This window comes from Rhinopithecus roxellana, chromosome 20, assembly GCF_007565055.1.
Source record: "Rhinopithecus roxellana isolate Shanxi Qingling chromosome 20, ASM756505v1, whole genome shotgun sequence".
NCBI classification, from domain to species: Eukaryota; Metazoa; Chordata; class Mammalia; order Primates; family Cercopithecidae; genus Rhinopithecus; species Rhinopithecus roxellana.
The window spans coordinates 5,602,081-5,623,877 of NC_044568.1; the positions used below are offsets into that span (position 1 = coordinate 5,602,081).

A 21,797-nucleotide genomic window follows, 5' to 3' on the forward strand; every position below is an offset into this window, starting at 1 on the left:
TTGGATCCAGAAGCTTGAGACCAGCCTGGGCAACATAACGAGACACCTCCCCACAAACCCTCACCGGGTGCAAGAGTGAACAGCTGTAGTCCCAGCTACTCGGGAGGCTGAGGAGGGAGGATCACTTGAGCCCAGGAGTTCAAGGCTGCAGTGAGCTATGATTGTGCCACTGCACTGCAGCCTGGACGACAGAGTGGGAGTCAAAAAAAAAAAAAAAACCCAGCCCCTACCTCAATGTAACCTCCACTGCTGTGAGTATTGTGTTTGTAGGATACTGGGAACAGTGCTTGTAACACACTAAGTGCCAGGTAAAAGTTACCTGCTGCCTCAAGTGATGATGTCACATTAACTGGGGGCTCCTCCGGAAGCTGCCAGAAGATGCCGCTGCCTTGTCATCGGTTCTCGCATTCCCAGCTTACAGCTCTTCCCTCGAGCTCTGACTCAGTGTGACTATATCTGAATGTGTTCCCTGGAGCTCTGACACTAATTTAGCAATAAAACCTTCTGGAACGTTATTACGGGTTCTGGGGCCGTCTGTGGTGCTGATGACACAGCCTGCATGCCTTAGACTCTGGGGTAGAAAAACCAGCTGAAAACCCGGTCCTGGGGATGCAAACCTCTTTACATGCATTGTCCTGCTTTACCTCAAGGTGGAAAATCGCTGCGAATCATCCTCATGTGGCAACTGAATCATATGTGAGCATCTGAATTAAAATATCCCCGGCTGCTTCTGTGCCCGGCTGAGCAGCCCAGGTGGTAGTGGGGGGCATGGTTCTTCTCGATCTTTCCTTTAGGAGATAGGCTCCCTCGACCTGATCCTCTGATGCGAACCTCTGAATGCCTTCCCATGATTGCTCTTAAGTTGTCAGGCCTCGAGGAACATCCCTGGATTCTGCTGACAAGTTTGACTTGCTTTCTGGAGGTTGCTGTTTTCTTGGGGGAACCAAGAACCAGAATGTCATATCCACCTGGCACTCCGTGAGCTTTAAGGATTTCTTTCACATTGCCTTGCAAACAGAAGTTTTCCGAAACAGGCACACAACCTTAAGAGAAGTCGGCTGCACGTAAACAAATCAGGGGAATTATGCTCCACCTCTATGCTTCCTGAATTGGGGATGGAGTCCTCACGGGGGCCTGACACTGGTTCATTTCAGAAGGTTTCAGTTACCAAACCAGGGAGAGGGTGAAATGACTGCAGCGGAAAGCGGAGCGTTATCAGTCATTTTCAAGGAAAGGGAATCCTTAGCTCACGCCTATGATCCCGGCACTCCTGAACTGTGAGACCATAAATTTCGGTGGTTTAAGCCCCTAGTCGATGGTACCTCGCTACAGCAGCCCCAGAAACGAACGCAGCACCTGCCTCAACGAGCCGCTTCTAGTCTCAGCAACAAGGTCCCTGCAGCCCAGCCACACCCGTGGGGAAGCAGATGACCTGTCCTGATGACTCGGTCACAGCCTGGTCCTCTATGTAAAGGTCTGATGTGAAACCAAAAATTAAAAAGAACTTTCTCAAGGCGGGCGGATCACTTGAGGCCAGGAGTTCAAGACCAGCCTGGCTAACATGGTGAAGCCCCATTTCTACTGAAAATATAAAAATGAGCCAGGCATGGTGGCTCTTGCCTGTAATCCCAGCTACTCAGGAGACTAAGGCAGGAGAATAGCTTGCACCTTGGAGGCAGAGATTGCAGTGAGCCAAGATCACGCCACTCCATTCCAGCCTGGGTGACAGAGCAAGACTCCATCTCAAAAAAACAAAAACAAATAAACAAAAAAAGAACTTTCTCAGGAGCAAGCCACAGCCAAACTGTAGTCCAAAAGCTCCCAGGAATTTATCCACTCAACAGATATATCCAGCCCACACGGAGCTCACGTTCCTTGCAAGACTCTCCTGTCTTTCCAAATACTTTTTCCCTGACATCCACATAACTCACACTCCACCTTGCCCCAGTCTCTGCTCAAATGCCCATTCATATGACCGGGTACGGTGGCTCACAACTGGAATCCCAGTATTTTGGGAGACCAAGGTGAGGGGATTGCTTGAGCTCAGGATTTGGAAACCAGCCTGGGCAACATGACAAAATTCCACATCCATAAAAAATCACAAAAATCAGCTGGGCATGGTGACCTGTGCCTGTGGTCCCAGCTACTTGGGAGGCTGAGGCAGGAGGATCACTTGAGTCTTGGGAGGTTAAGGCTGCAGTGAGCTATGAGCATGCCATGGCATCCCAGCCTGGCTGACAGTGCAAGAACTTGTCTCAAAAGAAAAAAGAGGGAACCCTCCAAAGGGCTAGAAACAAAACTCGAGGTCAAGACAAGGAGCACCCCACAAATGAGTCACTGGTTCTCCTCGTTGGAGCAGAATAGCTCCTGACAGCCTCCTGTTCAAGTAGCAAAGAGAGCGGAAAAACCAGTCACAGGCAGATTGTCTGGAGTGGGTGGGAGGAAGACAGGGAGAGAAGGAGGCTTGGGACTTGAAGTTAAATGAGAGAGGGATGGAAACGCAGGTCCCCCAGCACAAACCCCACCTCAGGGCTTCATCAAGGCCTTCTTTCCTTGCCCTCCAAATACACAGCCCAAGAGAGAGGCCCTCATTGGTGGGAGCACCCGGCCCATGGTGGCTCTATGTGCCCCTGCCACAATCCTTGGTCAGTCCTTGCATTCCTTCCGGCTCCCAGCTCAAGGTATAAAATCCCACTGTAAACAAGTAATTCCATTAAGTCATCATGTTCTTAAAGCTTTTCCTTTTTTTTTTTTTTTTTTTTTTTTTTTTGAGACAGAGTCTCACTCTGTCACCCAGGCTGGAGTACAGTGGCATGATCTCAGATCACTACAACCTCCACCTCCTGGGTCCAAGCAGTTCTCCTGCCTCAGCCTCTTGAGTAGCTGGGATTACAAGCACATGCCACCACACCCAGCTAATTTTTGTATTTTTAGTAGAGACGGTGTTTCCCCATTTGGCCAGGCTGGTCTCGAACTCCTGACCTCAGGTGATCTGCCCGCCTTGGTCTCCCAAATTGCTGAGTCAGCAAATAGGCATGAGCCAGCATGCCTGGCCCCTCTTTTTTTTTTTTTTTCTTTTTTTTAAGATGAGGGTCTTGCTGTGTTGCCCAGGCTGACCTGGAATTCCTGGGCTCAAGCAATCCTCCTGCCTCTGCTGGGATTACAGCCATGAGCCACCATGTCTGGTTGAAAGTGTTTCCTCTGAAGACGTAAATACACACAGGAAAAGGAATCAGTTAAGACTTTCTCCATCATGTCACTTCAGTGTGAAGCAGTTGTGAGAACAGTGTCTGCAGAACCATTGCTTGGAATGAGGTCTGAGAGAGCAAGAGAGGGTGGGAAGGGATTAGTGAGAGCTGGGGCAAGTTCAAGCCATCCTTTCATGCCTGCTTACCCACTCCCGTCTCTCAGCGGCTAAGTCTCTGCCCCCCTCGCCCACCAGAGCCAGGAAGACTGACTTGGGCAACGTCCCCCCAGTATCCCTGCTTTTTCCGGGTTTACACCTATTCTCTATTTTTTATTTCCATAGGTTTCTGGGGAATAGGTGTTATTCGGTTACATGAGTGGTGATTTGAGAGATTCTGGTACACCCATCACCTGAGCAGTATACACTGAAACCAATTTGTAGTCTTTTATCCCTCACCTCCTTCCCACTCTTTCCCACCCAAGTCCCCAAATTCCATTGTAACTTTTTTTCTTTTTTTGAGGCCGAAGTGCAGTGGCGGGCGATCTCGGCTCACTGCAACCTCTGCCTCCTGGGTTCAACTGATTCTTGTGCTGAGGCCTCCTGAGTACCTGGGGATTACAGGCACGCACCACCACACCTGGCTAATTTTGGGGTTTGTTTGTTTGTTGTTTGAGACGGGGTCTTGCTCTGTCCCCCAGGCTGGAGTGCAGTGGCGTGATCTAGGCTCACTGAAACCTCCGCCTCCTGGGTTCAGACAATTCTCCTGCCTCAGCCTCCCGAGTAGCTGTGACTACAGGTGCACACCGCCACGCCTGGCTAATTTTTTGTGCTTTAGTAGAGACAGAGTTTCACCGTATTGCCCAGACTAGCCTCGAACTCCTGAACTCAGGCAATCCACCTGACTGAGCATCCCAAAGTGCTGGGATTACAGGCACCTGCCAACGCGCCCAGCCTAATTTTTGTATTTTTAATAGACACGGCATTGGCCAAACCGGTCTTGAACTCCTGACTTCAGGTGATCCACCCACCTCGGCTTCCCAAAATGCTAGGATTACAGACGTGTGAGCCACCGCATCCGGCACCATTGTATCATTCTTATGCCTTTGCATCCTCATAGTTTGGCTCCCCACTTATAAGTGAAAATATACGATGTTTGGTCTTCCATTCCTGAGTTACTTCACTTAGAATAATAGTCTCCAATCCCATCCAGGTGGTTGCGAATGCCATTAATTCATTTCTTTTTATGGCTGAGTAGTATTCCATCATATATATATGATGTTTATCCACTTGTTGATTGATGGGCATTTGGGCTGGCTCCACATTTTTGCAATTGCGAATCTGCCCCCACCCCGAATCTGGTTAAATTTTATTTGTCCCTTAAGATTCCCCGAGGTTGGCCGGGTGCAGTGGCTCAAGCCTGTAATCCTAGCACTTTGGGAGGCCAAGGCAGGCGGATCACAAGGTCAAGAGATCGAGACCATCCTGGCCAACCAATATGGTGAAACCACATCTCTACTAAAATACAAAAATTAGCTGAGCGTAGTGGCGCACACCTATAGTCCCAGCTACTCAGGAGGCTGAGGCGGGAGGATTGCTTGAGCCCAAGAAGTCGAGGCTGCAGTGAGCCATGATTGCACCACTGTACTCCAGCCTGGGCAACAGAACGAGATCCTGTCTCTAAATAATAGAATTACGGCCGGGCGCAGTGGCTCAAGCCTGTAATCCCAGCACTTTGGGAGGCCGAGACGGGCAGATCACGAGGTCAGGAGATCGAGACCATCCTGGCTAACACGGTGAAACCCCGTCTCTACTAAAAAATACAAAAAACTAGCCGGGAGAGGTGGCGGGCGCCTGTAGTCCCAGCCACTAGGGAGGCTGAGGCAGGAGAATGGCGTGAACCCGGGAGGCGGAGCTTGCAGTGAGCTGAGATCCGGCCACTGCACTCCAGCCTGGGCAACAGAGCGAGACTCCGTCTCAAAAATAATAGTAATAATAATAATAGAATTACATGACAGAACTTTTTTGGGTGATAAAAAAAAAATCCTAAAACTGGATAATGGTGATGCTGGAATATCGATGTATATTCACTAAAAATCATTGCATTGTACACTTAAAGCAGAAGAATTTTACAGTATGTAAATTATATCTTAATAAAGTTTTTAAAAAACCTTCCAATGGCTATTTCACTTTGGCTGAAATCCATACTCATTTCACTGGATCCCTGCATGTAGGATCTGGCCTTGGCCTGGCCCTCCCACCTCAACCCTGCTCACCACCTCCAGCCCCTCCCCCATGGCCCTCCTCTCCCACCAGGTGGATCTTCCTGCTGCACCTGCCAAGCTGTTTCCCACCTCAGGCTCTGGCCCTGATCTGCCCACAGCTGCACCTTCTTTTCTTTCCTTCAAACCAGTCTAAATGGGCTTGGAGAGGCTTCCCTGCCACACCTGCAACCTCCTTCTCTCGGGGTCCTGCCCTTTGCTTCTTGCATTCATCTCATAACTGTTTCATGTCTGTTTCCCCCTGAAAATCTAAGCCCCATGAAGGCAGGGATCATCAGCAATGGAGCATATACGAGGTGCTCAGCCTGTTGAACACACAAATGATGGTGGAACTCAGACGAGGATGCTACGAGGGGACAAAAGTATTCCAGGCTGAAAAACAAAAAAGAAAACCCTTGGCTTTGTTAGCAGCTGTGGCGAGAACTGTGGATGTGGGCTGCTCTGTTCAAATGCAGAATTTCTGTGGCACCCATTATGTGCTTAGAAAAACTTGGCAAAGGAGTCGCAAGCCTCAAAGTAGGGAGAAAACCGAAGTCAGAACTTGCCAAAGACTGCCTGTTCCTGCAACTCCTCACTGAGGCAGAAAAAAGAGCGCTTCCAGAGGCAGGGAGTAGGCGTCAGGCCTGGGTTCCTCTGCTGGTTATTTTTAGTGGCCCAATGCAAAGATCAGAAAGATATACTCCCTTCACATCAATATATTTGCGTCAGGCCAGGTCATTTAAGCCTCTGGGAGGAGCAATCATTTTGTACGTGGTTAAAGAAAGTGAACTAGGAGCGTCAGAGCTGCCCCCGGGACCCCTTTGAGGTCCCTGAATTATATTAGTTTCCAAAAGCACGACATCAGTATGACCATGTTCTCTGTCAAAGTTCAAGAGTCTGTCCCACGCCTCTCTCCTAGCTCTTGGTGGCTGCTAGCAATCTTTGCATTCTTTGACTTATGACTGCATCACTCCAATCTCTGCCTGTGTTCATAGGACCTTTCCTCTGTGTCCATTTGTGTCTTTTACAAGAACACCGTTCAGATTGGATTCAGGGCCCACCCTACTCCAGTATGACCTCATCTTAACTAACTACATGTGCAAAGACCCAGGTTCCAAATACATTCACATTCTGAGGTTCTGGTAAGGACATGAGTTTGGGGGGGACACTCTCTGAATTCAGTAACCCTCACCGTCCACTGGCTCAAAGGAGCAGTGGCTCGAAGAGGGGCCTGAGATCAAGCACAGAAGCGCTGACTGCGGATGAAAAGGGGCTGGCCTGGCCCCTATACCTGTGTGCCCCTATACCTGTGGTAGTGAGGGAGAAGGAAAAGAAAAATCCGTTAGGGGAAATTCCCACCTCAGAAGTGGCCTGCCTGAAAAGTCACAGCAACTGGCAAAAATAAAACAACCTGGGAAAAAACTCAGGCTGGACCTGCACACAGATAAGCAAACAGGGTCCAGCGCAAAAGCCCTCTGTTCTTTGTATAATTAGCAGGCTCCCGGGAAAAAGTTTCCTCCCTTTTTCAGGCATATACACTGTGGGCTCCATGGAAACGGGCACAGGGAGGAGGGGGCCTTATCTAAAACAAACCCACAGTTACACAAGAGAAGCAGTGATTTGCACTTGCCTAGAGACATACCCACAGCTGCATAAGATAAGGGGACTTGCACCGGCAGCTTTACTGATAAGAAGTTACTAAGTTTGGTCAGACGCGGTGGCTCAAGCCTGTAATCCCAGCACTTTGGGAGGCCGAGGCGGACGGATCACGAGGTCAGGAGATCGAGACCATCCTGGCTAACACGGTGAAACCCCGTCTCTACTAAAAATACAAGAAAATTAGCCAGGCGTGGTGGCGGACGCCTGTAGTCCCAGCTACACAGGAGGCTGAGGCAAGAGAATGGTGTGAACCCTGGGGGCGGAGCTTGCAGTGAGCCGAGATTGCGCCACTGCACTCCAGTCTGGGGCACAGAGCAAGACTCCGTCTCAAAAAAAAAAAAAAAAAAGTTACTAAGCTTTACCGGAAGGAGAGCAGTGTCTTATAGAAGTTTTTTGCGGCCAGGCACAGTGGCTCACGCCTGTAATCCCAGCACTTTGGGAGGCCAAGGGAGGCGGATCACCTGAGGTCAGGAGTTTGAGACCAGCCTGGCCAACATGGTAAAACTTCGTCTCTACCCAAAATACAAAAATCAGCCGGGCATGGTGGCGCATGTCTATAATTCCAGCTACTCGAGAGGCTGAGGCAGGAGAATCATTTGAACCAAGGAGGCGGAGGTTGTGGAGGTTGCAGTGAGCCAAGATCGCAGCACTGCACTCCAGCCTGGGCGACAAGAGCAAAACTCTGTCTTTAAAAAAAAAAAAAAAACAAGCTTTTCGCATTCAGCTGTAACCCGGCAATCCACTCGGACTCCCCTCTCCACTGCGGAGGACTTTCTTCTTTCCCTTATTAAACGTTCACTGCAACCCCACCTTTGTGTCCACACTCCTTAGTTTTCTTGGAGGTAGGACAAAGAACCCCTGGTACTAGTTCAGACAAGTAGAAACTGCTACATTAAGGTGCATTGGCAAGACTGCAACAGTATCAAGCCAACTAGACTTGCTGTGGCTCCTGGAGTGGCCCATGCACTGCACTGGCACCAAGACATCACCCAACCCTGGATACAAGAGGGCTGAAGAGACGAATCCTCTCAAAGGAAGCTTGAAGCACATGCTACAAAATAAACTGGCTTCTATACTCAGTGTCAGCTTCATGGCCTCACTCAGAAGGACCCTGGCTTGCTGCAACCATTTGCTCTATCTTGAAATTCTTAATAGTTTTCTGGGTTTTTTTGGCAAGTGTCCCCACGTTTTCATTTCGCACTGAGTCACACAAATTATGTAGCTGGGCTGTCTTCAAAAATGCCAAGGTCGCAAAAGACAAAAGGCTGAGGAGCCTTCCAGAATAAGAGATCAAAGTGACATGACAACTAAAAGCAACTCCTGGATTACAGGCTCAGGGGTAGCCAAAAAGAAAAAAAAAAAAAGAAGAAGAAAAGAAAAAAGACATTAGAGGGACAACTGAGAGGGACAACTGAAGGTTAGCTGTGGATAAGATCACAGAACTGTGTCAGTGGGGGTTGTCCTAATGATATTTGCCCTGTGGTTTAAAAAAAGCCCTTGTTCTTAGGAGATGCATAGGGAGGTATGGGGTAAAGGATTATGATGTCTGCAATTTGGTTGCAATTGGTTCAGGGAAAAAAAACGAAGTACAAATGATTGCGTAAATCAGGCAAGCCTAAACAACTGCTAAACAAGAATAAAAGTTCTACGAGAGTTCTTTATGCTTGTAACTTCTTTATCCTTGTAACTTCCTGTAGATTTGAGATAACATGGAGATAAAAAGTTACCATCACTAGCACCGCCCGACCTCCCCGGAAGAGCACAGATAATTTAGTCCAAGCTAAAAGCGGCCAGCCCGGGACTTGAGTCACGTGAGGCCACCCCACGTGACCTGAGGCCCCGGTTCAACATGGCGGCCTCCACGGGTCGTTGGCTTCTCCTCCGGCTTGCGCTACTCGGCTTCCTCTGGGAAGCGTCCGGCGGCCTCGACTCGGGGTGAGTGCAGCTCCCGGGGCGAGCCTGGTTCGGGGGCCCCCGCCCGTCCTCAGAGCTCACGAGGACAGCCCCCCAAACTCACGGCCGCCCGTCCCCGCAGGGCCTCCCGCGACGACGACCTGCTGCTGCCCTATCCACGCGCGCGCGCGCGCCTCCCCCGGGACTGCACACGGGTGCGCGCCGGCCGCCGCGAGCACGAGAGTTGGCCTCCGACCCCCGCGACCCCCGGCGCCGACGGTCTGGCCGTGCGAAGCTTCGTGTCACACTTTAGGGACCGCGCGGTGGCCGGCCACCTGACGCGGGCCGTTGCGCCCCTGCTCACCTTCTCGGTACTAGAGCCCGGTGGGCCCGGCGGCTGCGCGGCGAGACGACGCGCCACCGTGGAGGAGACGGCGCGGGCGGCCGGCTGCCGCGTCGCCCAGAACGGCGGCTTCTTCCGCATGAACACGGGCGAGTGCCTGGGGAACGTGGTGAGCGACGAGCGGCGGGTGAGCAGCTCCGGGGGGCTGCAGAACGCGCAGTTCGGGATCCGCCGCGACGGGACCCTGGTCGTCGGGTGAGGAGGCAGGGAGCCCCGTGCTGTCGAGGGCAGAGGGGTTGAGATTTGGGTTATAGCCGTGCCTCCATGTTCAAGTCATTTAACCAAGTTGAGCCTCTGTTTCCTCATCTGCAGAATGGGTATAGGAATCGCTTCCTTGCAGAGTTTATTCATCATTCAGTATCATTGAGCACTTGCTTGTATCAGGCAATGTGCTGCGCCCTGGTGAGATAACCCTGAACAACACAGTCTTTGCCTTAACAGACCTCCCACATTACTAGAAAAATCAACCAAATCCGGGTAAATAGCTAACATACATTCTGATTGCTGTGTATGCAGCAAAGCAACCAACGGGGTGAACCGGTTGTAAATACAGTGTTGATTTTAGGGAGGGTGATCTGGAACAGGCTTCTCCAAGGTGACCTTTGAGTCAAGGACAGAACTGGAGGAGGGGAGGAAGAGCATTTCAGTCCAAAGGAACCCCGAGCACAAAGGTCGGAGGCTCGGGGGCTTGTGTGTGAGAGGGACTGAAAAAGGAGTGGGGTGTCAGAAACATCAACTCATCAAGACTGATGATTTTGTGGTTTTTTTCTTTTTGAGACAGAGTCTTGCTCTGTCGCCCAGGCTGGAGTGCAGTGGCACCATCTTGGCTCACTGCAACCTCCGCCTCCCAGGTTCAAGCAATTCTTCTGCCTCCGCCTCTGGAATAGCTGGGACTATAGTCGTGTACCACCACGCCCAGCTAATTTTTGTATTTTTAGTAGAGACGGGTTTTCACCATATTGGCGGGGCTGGTCTCAAACTCCTGACCTCAAGTGATCCGCCCCAGCAGGTTCCTGGGGCACGAGGAGGAATGTAGCAGCCAGAGAGAAACAGCCTGACTCTCTGCAGTTGCTCCTGCTGGTGAGTGAGCTTCCCACCTTCCCCGGATCCAGGTACCTGTCTGAGGAGGAGGTGCTGGACACTGAGAACCCATTTGTGCAGCTGCTGAGTGGGGTCGTGTGGCTGATTCGTAATGGAAGCATCTACATCAACGAGAGCCAAGCCACAGAGTGCGACGAGACACAGGAGACAGGTTGGATGGGGAGGCTGTTGACAACAGCTATCTTGAAAACCAGGACCAGTGGGCTGGGCGGAGCTGTTCTTAAGTCTTTCAAGTATTGAGCAGCTACTTTGTGCCCAGCACTACTCTGGGTACTGGGGATTCATGGGGATGAAGATAGGCTTCTATTCAATATATAAGACAGAAAACAGTTATAGAATGTGCTGAAAACAATTGGTAAGTGCTCAGAAACAAAAATAAAGTTGGGGGAAAGGGGAGAGATGGGGACAGGAGCCATGGGTACAGGAAGAGAAAAGTGAAGAGAAAAAAATCTTCATGGACCTGCAACATCAGCGTGGCCCAGGAGCTTGTTCCAAAGCCCCACCCACCTCAGACCTGCAGAATCAGAGGCAAGGCCCAAGAGTCTGTGTTTTAACGGGCCTCCGTGGTGATTCTGACCAACACTCAAGGTTGAGAACCACTGGGATGCGGAATACTGGGGTAGGGACAGGATACCATAGCCCTGATGTGGGCATGGGCTGTTTTAGAGTGGGCAGTAAGCTAGGTGTGGTGGCTAACACCTGTAATCCCAGCACTTTGGGAGGCCAAGGCAGGAGGAGTGCTTGAGCCCAGGAGTTCAAGACCTGCCTGGGCAACATAGTGAGACCTATCTCTACAAAAAAAACACAAAAATTAGCCAGGCGTGGTGTTGTGTGCCAGCTACTTGGGAGGCTGAAGCAAGAGAATTGCTTGAACCTGGGAGGCGGAGGTTGCAGTGAGCTGAGATCCCGCCACTGCACTCCAGCCTGGGCAAGGCAGCGAGACTCTTTGTCTCAAAAAAAAAAAAATAAGAGTAGGCTGTCAAGGAAGGCCTCACTAACTAGGTGATCTGACGAAGGAGCAAGCTAGAGAAAAGCAGTTCTCAGCCAGAGGGAACAGGAAGTGCAAAGTGGCTGCAGGGTGGTGAGGGGACGCCCCGGAGCTGAGGCAGGAGGAGGAGGAGGCTGGGGAGGGCATGCTGGCTCTTTGGATCTTGTTCTAAGAACAGGGGAAACCATGGCCGGGCGCGGTGGCTCAAGCCTGTAATCCCAGCACTTTGGGAGGCCAAGACAGGCAGATCATGAGGTCACAAGATCGAGACCATCCTGGCTAACACGGTGAAACCCCGTCTCTACTAAAAAATACAAAAAACTAGCCGGGCGAGGTGGCAGACGCCTGTAGTCCCAGCTACTCGGGAGGCTGAGGCAGGAGAATGGCGTGAACCTGGGAGGCGGAGCTTGCAGTGAGCTGAGATCCGGCCACTGCACTCCAGCCTGGGCGACAGAACGAGACTCCGTCTCAAAAAAAAAATAAAAATAAAAAAGAAATAAAAGAACAGGGAAACCATTAGAGGGTCTTCACCTGGAGGCTGGCATAGCTTGGTTTACCTGCAAGAAGAGCCCCCCTGGCTGTCCTAGGGAGACCGGGATATGCAGAGGGGAGGCAGCGAGATGAGCCAGGAGGCTGCTATGCCTCCCAGGGAAGTAGCGGGTACCTCAGACCAGTGGGAAGTGGAGTTAGGCAAGAAGCAGGAGGCCTCCCAAGGGGCCGGTGATCAGCCAGGCTGCTTCTCCTTCAGGTTCCTTTAGCAAATTTGTGAATGTGATATCAGCCAGGACGGCCATTGGCCACGACCGGAAAGGGCAACTGGTGCTCTTTCATGCAGACGGCCAAACGGAGCAGCGTGGGTGAGTCCTGGGAGCTGAGGCCCCCTGGCTGGGGCTCAGTCCTGCTGGGAGGAACGTTGACCCAATGACAGCCAGACGTTGACCCTCTGACTCGACCTGCTTTCTGCGATGTTCATACCTATCTGACCCCCCTCCCAGGGCCCCCCCACCTACCCTCCCACAGGATGAGGGTCCTGAGATCTTTCCCGATTCCAAGAATTCATCATCTCCAGCTTTAGGCCTCACCTTTCCTGAACCCTAGTTAGGATACAAGGAAATGGTCACAAAGTTAGCAGGGAGAAGGCCTTGGTTCCAACCCCAGCTCAACCATCCTATGCCATAGACAAGTCACTCAGCCTCCCTCAGCCGCATTTCTATCCCCTGTAAAGAGAGTGTATTGGTTTGCTCTGGCTGCATAACTAGCACAAGTTTAGCAACACTCAACAGGGAACGTTCTTTTGTTTGTTTATTTGAGGCAGGGTCTTACTCCATCGCCCAGGCTGGAGTGCAGTGGTGCAGTTTCAGCTCACTGTAACCTCTACCTCTCGGGTTCAAGTGATCCTCCCACCTCAGCCTCCCGAGTAGCTGGGATTACAGGCACCCGCCACCACGCCCGGCTCATTTTTATATTTTTAGTACAGATGGGGTTTCATCATGTTGGCCAGGCTGGTCTCGAACTCCTGACCTAAGGTGATCCATCTACCTCAGCCTTCCAAAGTGCTAGAATTGCAGACATGAGTCACCGCATCTGGCTAATTTTTGTATTTTTAGTAGACACAGGATTTTATCATGTTGGCCAGGCTGGTCGACTTAGAATGTTCTATGTTCAGGGTATCCCATGGACAAACCCAAGATGCTGGTCAGGCAGGGCTCTCTGATCTGGAAAGAATCCTCTTGTTTAGGTTATTGGCAGAATCCACGTCCCCTCAGTTGTGGGACTGAGGTCTTAGTTTCCCTGCTAGCCGCAGTCTGGGGCCTCAGGTCTTTCAAGCTGTCCAGGTTCCTTCCCACGTGTGTCCCCTCCCCCAGTCGTCCAGCCCACCCTCTCCCCCTCGTATTTCAAATCTCACTTCCTTTTCTGCCACCAGCCAGAGAAGGTTCTCTGCGTTGAACGGCTCCTGTGATTCCAGTGGCCCCACCCAGATCTTCCAGCCCGTTTCCCCTCCCTTAAGGATGCTTATGCCATGTAACAGCACAGGCATGGGTGTGATCTCACGTGTTCACAGCTTCTGGGGGCTAAGACAAGACATGCTTGAGGATGGGGGCCGCTTAGAAATGTGCCTGCACTGTGGGCGTGACGCTGTGCACTGTGGAAGGAAAAGGAGTTAAATCGGAAACGATGGTGGGCGCTGAGCCTGAACAATGACACTTTGTGCTGCAGCATCAACCTGTGGGAAATGGCGGAGTTCCTGCTGAAACAGGACGTGGTCAACGCCATCAACCTGGATGGGGGTGGCTCTGCCACCTTCGTGCTCAATGGGACCTTGGCCAGTTACCCGTCAGATCACTGGTAAGCACGTGAAAGCCGCCATCATGAGGGCTGCAGTCCAGGTCTGCCCCAGACTGTCTCATTCAGCCAATAGTGAGTGCCTGCTGTGTGCCAGGCCCTGGGGGTTCAAGAGTGAGTAGAAATTGCTACAGTCCCTCCCCCAAGATGCCAGTACTACCCCGGCCTAGGAACAGGGGTCAGTCGGCCAACAAAGACCTCCCTGAGGATAACAGAATAAGAACAGATTTGAAGGAGGTAGTAGTGGGGTGGGGGTGGGAGACTCTTCCGGGCAGACGGCATCACATGTGAAAGGCCTAGGGCTGGGAGGGATTGTAGGAAGCAGAGGAACCTATAAAAGGCTGGAGAGGGGCTGGGCACAGGGGCTCTCGCCTGGAATCCCAGTGCTTTGGGAGGACGAGGTGGGAGGATTGCTTGAGCCCAAGAGTTCAAGACCAGCCTGGGCAACATAGTGAGACCCCATCTCTACAAAGAATAAAAAAAATTAGCTGGGTGTGATGGCGCCCATCTTATGGTTACAGCTGCTCAGGAGGTTCAGGTGGAAGGATCACAGTAGCTCATCTCAGAAATAAATAGACCCCATCTCATAGGTAGGGAGGCAGACAGACAAGAATGGAGAGAGGGGCGGTGGAGGCTGCCCTGGAGGGAGTTAAAGAAAGGGCCGTCTGGGCGTGGCCTCTCCTCACACATCACATCCCTCTACAGCCAGGACAACATGTGGCGCTGTCCCCGCCAAGTGTCCACCGTGGTGTGTGTGCACGAACCCCGCTGCCAGCCGCCTGACTGCCACGGCCACGGGACCTGCGTGGACGGGCACTGCCAGTGCACCGGGCACTTCTGGCGGGGTCCCAGCTGCGGCGAGCTGGACTGTGGCCCCTCTAACTGCAGCCAGCACGGGCTGTGCACAGAGAGTGAGTGGGGGTTCTGGGGAGGGGTCTCTGCCCGGCCCTGCCTTGCCCTGGGCCCTCACCTGGCCTCCCCGGTCTTATCTCGGCAGCTGGCTGCCGCTGCGATGCCGGCTGGACCGGGTCCAACTGCAGTGAAGGTAGGAGCCGCCACGCCACTGGCGGGTGGGGGGACGGTGGCCCTGGCAGCCCCACTAGCCCTCTGCTGCCTCTGTCCCCAACTTCTGGTCTGAGAACAGCTTGCCTCTTGTCTTCTGCCCCTGCCTCACCTACAAGCCACTGCATGATTCCCTGTGGCTGCTGTGGCCCATTCCACAAAGGGCTCGGGCTCCAGTGCCCACCTTAAATCCGGGATGATCTCATCTTGAGATCCTAACTGAAGTACCTCTGCAGAGATTCTGATTCCAAATAAGGTCACATTCAGGGGCTAGCCCAGGGAGAGCAGGGGATGCTTCGCCTTTAGCCCAGCTCTGTACACATGGGGCAGGGCAGGTATCCTGTCCTGTCAAGAAAGGCTATGACATGGGAGGCCCCAACCTCTGTCCTCTCTCCTCCCTTCTCCCATCTCCTTTCCATAGAGTGTCCCCTTGGCTGGCACGGGCCGGGCTGCCAGAGGCCTTGTGAGTGTGAGCACCATTGTCCCTGTGACCCCAAGACTGGCAACTGCAGCATCTCTGGAGGTACCTGCCCCTCCGAGGGGAGGGGGTATGGGCAGACGCTCCTGCTGCGGCCCCTTCAGTCTGTCTCTGGTATGTTACAGTAAAGCAGTGTCTCCAGCCATCTGAAGCCACCCTGAGGGCGGGAGAACTCTCCTTTTTCAGCAGGTAGGTGCTTCTGTGGGCACTGGGGCCAAGATGGGAGGAATCCCCCTTCTCTCCTGCACCCGTCCCCTGTGAGGTCCATCTTCACCCTTGTCCCCTGCCAGCTCCCTGCCTTAGAGGAGGGGGAACCAGCTCTCCCCACTATCTGCTTTGGGGACTCTGGAGCAGAGCCCAGGGCCTCTGAGTGCCCAGCCTCTATTGTCAGCATCTCCCTTGGAGCTCAGAATGCAAACTGGGCTAGATGAGATCTCAGGGTGGGGGCAGGGCGTTTCCTCATTCTGTCGTCCAGGCGGAAGTGCCGTGGTACAGTCAGCTCACTGCGATCCTCCCGCCTGGGCTTCCCAAGTAGCTAGGACGACAGGCACATACCCCCACACCCAGCTAATTTTATTTTTTACTGTTTTTTAGAGATAGGATCTCACTGTGTTGCACAGATGAGGTGCACAGTCCTGGGCTCAAGTGATCCTCTCACCTTGGCCTCCCAGCCCCCATGCCAAGCCTCCAGTTGTGTTTTATTTGGCTTACACAATTTTTAAAAATTTAAAATATATTAGCAGCATCTGAAAAGCAGTAACATTCACATGTTTTTAAACTTTTTTTTTTTTTTTGAGATGAAGTCTCACTCTGTCACCCAGGCTGGAGTACAGTGGTGTGATCTCAGCTCACCACAACCTCCGCCTCCTGGGTTCAGGCGATTCTTCTGCCTCAGTCTCCTTAGTAGCTGGGATTACAGGTGCCCGGCTAATTTTCATATTTTTAGTAGAGACGGGATTTCACAATGTTGCCCAGGCTGGTCTTGAACTCCTGACCTCAAGTGATCCACCCGCCTCAGCCTCCCAAAGTGCTGGGATTGCAGGCGTGAGCACCACGCCCAGCCTTAAAAACTTCTTTAGTGGCTTCTCTTAAAATATCAGGCCAGGTGTGGTGGCTCACACCTGTAATCCTAGCACTTTGAGAGGCTGAGGTGGGTGGATCACTTGAGGTCAGGAGTTCAAGACCAGCCTGGCCAACATGGTGAAACCTGGTCTCTACTAAAATTATGAAAATTAGCCGGGCATGGTCATTCAAGCCTGTAGTCCTAGCTGCTCGGGACGCTGAGGCAGGGGAATCGTTTGAACCCGGGAGGCGGAGCTTGCAGTGAGCCGAGATCGCGCCACTGCACTCCAGCCTGGGCAACAGAATGAGACTCTACCTCAAAAAAAAAAAAAAAATCAGGAGATGGGGCAGCATGGACCTGCATTGCATGTCATGACTGCCTCTGCTGTTCCCTACACGTCTTAAACGTTGCCCCAACCCCACCTCGTCCATTTTGCTCAAAACATTCCCTGTGTGGTCCCTGGAGGCATCTGATTGAGTGCTGTCTCTACTGGTAGAGGAAAGCCCCTCCAGTGCTTCCCCAGCCCCGAGTCCACCCAGCAGTCCCCCACTGGGGGCTTCTCTCCTGTCTGCAGGACCGCCTGGCTAGCCCTCACCCTGGCGCTGGCCTTCCTCCTGCTGCTCAGCATCTCAGCGAACCTGTCCTTGCTCCTGTCCAGAGCAGAGAGGAACCGGCACCTGCGTGGGGACTATGCCTACCACCCACTGCAGGAGATGAACGGGGAGCTTCTGGCCATAGAGAAGGAGCAGCCAGGGGGCGCCCACAACCCCTTCAAGGACTGAAGCCTTGAGCTACCCGGGGTGGCATGTCCCGAAAGCTTGTTTCCCCACCGTCTGGCTTCTGCAGGGGAAATTTCAAGGCCACTGGTGTGGACCATCTGGGTGTCCTCAGCCCCTGTGGGGCAGCCAAGTTCCTGATAGCACTTGTGCCTCAGCCCCTCACCTGGCCACCTGCCAGGGCAGCTGTGACCCTAGCAATACCGTGCTCCCTGGAAAGACTCAGCCGCCTGCTTCCTGCCTGCCTGTGTCTGCTGCTGAGAAGCCTGTGCCCGCTGCTGAGAAGCCTGTGCCCCCGGGAGGGCTGCTGCACTGCCAAAGAGTCTCCCACCTCCTGGGGAAGGGGGAGGGGCTGCCAATGAACCAAGCCCAGTGACCACGTCACGACAAAACAGCACATCCCGGCCAGCGCGCCGGCTGGGGTGGGTTAAAGGGACGAGTCTGCCTTCCCGGCGGTGACACAGGACCCCTTTTCTACACACCTCATCACAGGACTTGCCAACTAGAATTCGATTTCCTGTCAGAGGAAACTCCTTGGAAGAAGGACGGGGGATGAAATCATGTTTACAGACCTATTTTGTCATCCTGCTGCCAAGAAGTTTTTTTAATCACTTGAATAAATTGATATAATACAAGGAGCCAGCAGGTGGTGTCTGGATTCGGAATCATGGACTTCAGGGCGCACTGGGGCTTAGCAGGTGTAGCTTATCCCGAAACAAGTCACAGTGGTGTCCCGGAGCCAAGTCCCCTTCCCTGCTTGTTTAATCCAGTGCTTTTCAAACTTGAATATGCACAGGTCACAAGGAGATGTTGTTAAAATGCAGATTTGGGCCTGGGGTGAGGCAAGCAATTCTGCATTTCCAACAAGCTTGCAGGCGATGTTGATGCTTCAGGTCCCCAGACCACACTTCTTGTCTTTCTTAGAAACAGGGTCTCTCTCTGTTGCCCTGGCTGGAGTGCAATGGCACTATGTCGGCTCACTGCAACCTCGACCTCCTGGGCTCAAGTGATTCTCCCACCTCAGCCTCAAGTAGCTAGGACTATAGGCACATGCCACCATGCCCAGCTAATTTTTTTTTTTTTTTTTTTTTTTTTTTTTTTTTTTTTTTGAGACAGAGTCTCCCTCTGTTGCTCAGGCTGGAGTGCGGTGGCTGGATCTCAGCTCACTGCAAGCTCTGCCTCCTGGGTTCACGCCATTCTCCTGCCTCAGCCTCCCCAGTAACTGGGACTACAGGCGCCCGCCACCTCGCCTGGATAGTTTTTTGTATTTTTTGGTAGAGACGGGGTTTCACCATGTTAGCCAGGATGGTCTCGATCTCCTCACCTCGTGATCTGCCTGTGTTGGCCTCCCAAAGTGCTGGGATTACAGGCTTGAGCCACCGCGCCCGGCCACCCAGCTAATTTTTAAAAATTTTTTGCGGAGAAGGGGTCTCACTGTGTTGCCCAGGCTCCTGGCCTCAAGTGAATCTCCTGCCTTTTCCTCCCAAAGTGCTGAGACTACAGGTTCGAGCCACTGCGCCCAGCCCCTGACCATACTTTGAATGACCAGGGCTTAGGTTTTCCTCACAGTATTTTTATAGAATTCAAATTAGTTACCCATGTTTAAAAGTCAAGAGATTTCAAAATAAATAAGGGCCGGGTGCAGTGGCTCATGCTTGTAATCTCAGCACTTTGGGAGGTGGAGGCGGATGAATCAGCTGAGGTCGGGAGTTCAAGACTAGCCTGGCCAACATGGCAAAACCCCGTCTCTACTAAAAATACAAAAATTAGGCTTGGTGGTGGGAGCCTGTAATCCCAGTTACTCAGGAGGCTGAGTCAGGAGAATTGCTTGAACCCGGGAGGTGGAGGTTGTAGTGAGCCAAGATCGCACCACCGCACTCCAGCCTGGGTGACAGAGCGAGACTCCATCTCAAAAAAAAAAAAAACATCCAGAGATTAACAAAAATTCCAGATTGCTGGTTTCTCTTTAAAGATCTAGCAGCTCTGGTGGGCACTTGCACAAGTCACCAGGCCAGCCCAGATTCAGGGGGAAGGGAAACGGGCTCTACCTCTTTAGGAGGAGCTGCAAAGTCAGGTACCTTAGTCGCTGAGGCGTATTCCGAAGAGCAGCTCCCAAGCCTGGCTGCAGATCTGGAATCTACAGGGATCACTCTCAGTCTGAGGTCATGGCCACCATGATGGCCGTGATGGCCATCCTGAAATGACCCTTGGCCTGAGAACCATGACCTCTGAGGGGATATCTCTGTCCTCTGTTGTGCCGACAGCTGAGTTGGAAAAAAGACATTACTGTGCACTGGAATCCAGTGGAATCCAGGCCCAGAGGCAGCAGTACCTGAAGAGGGCCTGTCACAGCAGGCTAGAGGGGTCCCAGGTCAGGTGACAAACATGATGAGTGGTGTGAGTCCTGTGGCCCCTGGAATTTTTTTTTTTTTTTTTTTTTAGACAGTCTCACTCTGTCCCCCAGGCTGGAGTGCAGTGGTGCAACCTTGGCTCACTGCAAGCTCTGCCTCCTGGGTTCAAGCGTTTCTCATGTCTCAGCCTCCCAAGTGCTGGGATTTCAGACATGCACCACCATGCCTGGCTAATTTTTGTATTTTTAGTTGAGGCAGGGTTTCGCCACGTTGGCCAGGCTGGTCTTGAACTCTTGGCCTCAAGTGATCCACCCGCCTGGGCCTCCCAAAGTGCTGGGATTACAGGCATGAGCCTCTAATTTCTTTTTTTTTTTTTTTCTTTTTTTGAGACGGAGTCTTGCTCTGTCGCCCAGGCTGGAGTGCAGTGGCAGGATCTCAGCTCACTGCAAGCTCCGCCTCCCGGGTTCACGCCATTCTCCTGCCTCAGCCTCCCGAGTAGCTGGGACTACAGGTGCCCGCCACCATGTCCGGCTAGTTTTTTTGTATTTTTTTTAGTAGAGACGGGGTTTCACCGTGTTAGCCAGGATGGTCTCGATCTGACCTCGTGATCCACCCGTCTCGGCCTCCCAAAGTGCTGGGATTACAGGCTTGAGCCACCGCATCCGGCCTCTAATTTCTTTTTAATTTGTCATCGTGATACTGATTTTGCCTGCCCAACATCCAGTCTCTCTTCTAGCAACAGTCCTGTCTTAGGCTGGGATTCCCCAGATGCAGAAACTAAGACAAGGAGGTGAAAGCAAGTAGTTTTATTGGGGAGGTGGCCCCAGGAAGCACTGGTAGAGGACAGGGAGGGAAGTCAACCTGTGCAGGGTGCAGGAGTGAGTAGGTCTATACTGTAGGCAACAGGAGCTCAATCCTGCTGGGGGCCTCTGGGAGAGTTGGTAGAACAGGTCTCGGTTGTACCTTTCAAGGACAAGGAAGCTGGCATATTTATCAGCCAACACCCATTCATCATTGGTTGAGGGCTGCTCCTGGGGTTTGACTCCCTGGCCGTGCCAGCCTGCCCTACCCAGAGACCGAGCGTGCCCTGGCAACCACAGGGAGCTATGGGAAAGTTGCAGCATCTTGCAACATGAAGTCTTCCATGGTAATGAGAGTGCCCAGGGAGGTGGCCACGTCTGCCTCCTGCTCCATGTCCTATCTAAGGTCTGCAGTCCAAAATCTAAATGCCTGAGCCCCAAAATGTGCCTCTCGTATAATAGTACAAGTGTCACATGTTTGGGGTTGCTGGAGACCCCAAAACCCAGGAGTCCTGGCTGTGAACCTCTAGCGTGTTGCTTTCAGGGTAGTACCTGTCCCCCATTCTCCATCCAGGTAGTTTGGGTGGCACTGTCTTCTCACCCCAAGTTGCAGGTGGGCCTCACAGATGGGTCCAGAGTTAGGCACTTGCCCCGGGTCAGCCAGTCAGAGTCCACCCTGGAACTTCTGCTGCAGATGAAAGAAGAAACTCTCTCTGCTGGGACTAACTTCCCAGGTTAGACACAAGGAAGGCCACAAGGTGGGCCCAAGGTGGGCCACAAGGAGGAGGAATGGAAACCAGCTCTTCTCCAATGTGGGGAAGACCTGATCGGAACCAGGAGATGGAGCGGGTGAGCCGGTGTGGAAAAGGACTAAACTCAGGGTGGGGGAGGAGACATGATTTGAATGCCTGGATCCAGCTGTACCTGAAGTGAGCTCATTCTTGGACTTCCCAATTACATGAACCCATAAATTCCCATTTTTTGCTTGAGGCAATTTGTATTGGGTTTTGGGGTCTCCTGCAACCCAAAACGTGTGACACTTGTTACAGGAGAGGCACATCTGGGGGCTCACGCATTTAGATTTTGGACTACAGACCTTAGATAGGACATGGAGCAGGAGGCAGAAGTGTCTGAGATTCCAGTACCTACCTATGGTGGTGGTGGGGACACAAATGTACAAGAGCTAAAGTCATCAAGCTGCAGGCGAGCTGGCTGGGGATGCATGAGCTCCAATCCTGGCACTGCAAGGGTCTCCCCTGCTCCGATCTCAGCAAAGCAAGGGTCCCCTCCCCCACCCACAGTAGTGACTCAAGACCCCCAGGCACACGAGTCTTGGACGGCAGACTGAAGACTCTGCAGCCCCACTGGGAACCCTGAGAGTTCCACGTGCTGGGCCGTCGCCATGGTGACACGTCTCAGCTGCTGGGGTGCTCTG

At 52.5% G+C, this 21,797-nt stretch overlaps 1 protein-coding gene across 1 annotated transcript; it reads left to right on the forward strand.

Annotated features, from left to right (window-relative positions):
• Positions 1 to 8,932: 8,932 nt before the first annotated feature.
• On the forward strand, positions 8,933 to 17,872 carry NAGPA (N-acetylglucosamine-1-phosphodiester alpha-N-acetylglucosaminidase). The gene is made up of 10 exons (XM_010353876.2): positions 8,933 to 9,039; positions 9,140 to 9,595; positions 10,513 to 10,652; positions 12,238 to 12,346; positions 13,707 to 13,835; positions 14,538 to 14,743; positions 14,830 to 14,877; positions 15,316 to 15,417; positions 15,498 to 15,561; positions 17,010 to 17,872. Exons 1-10 carry the CDS (start codon positions 8,954 to 8,956, stop codon positions 17,215 to 17,217), a joined length of 1,548 nt encoding a protein of 515 aa, XP_010352178.2. The 5' UTR covers positions 8,933 to 8,953; the 3' UTR covers positions 17,218 to 17,872.
• The last annotated feature ends 3,925 nt before the right edge of the window (positions 17,873 to 21,797 follow it).

Bases quoted from the DNA above. Each gene is read 5' to 3' on its own strand.
- NAGPA (XM_010353876.2), top strand. From the start codon at position 8,954: ATGGCGGCCTCCACGGGTCGTTGGCTTCTCCTCCGGCTTGCGCTACTC. The intron at 12,347-13,706 runs GTGAGTCCTGGG...TTTGTGCTGCAG, and splicing joins GGCCAAACGGAGCAGCGTGG to CATCAACCTGTGGGAAATGG. The intron at 14,878-15,315 runs GTAGGAGCCGCC...TCCTTTCCATAG, and splicing joins CGGGTCCAACTGCAGTGAAG to AGTGTCCCCTTGGCTGGCAC.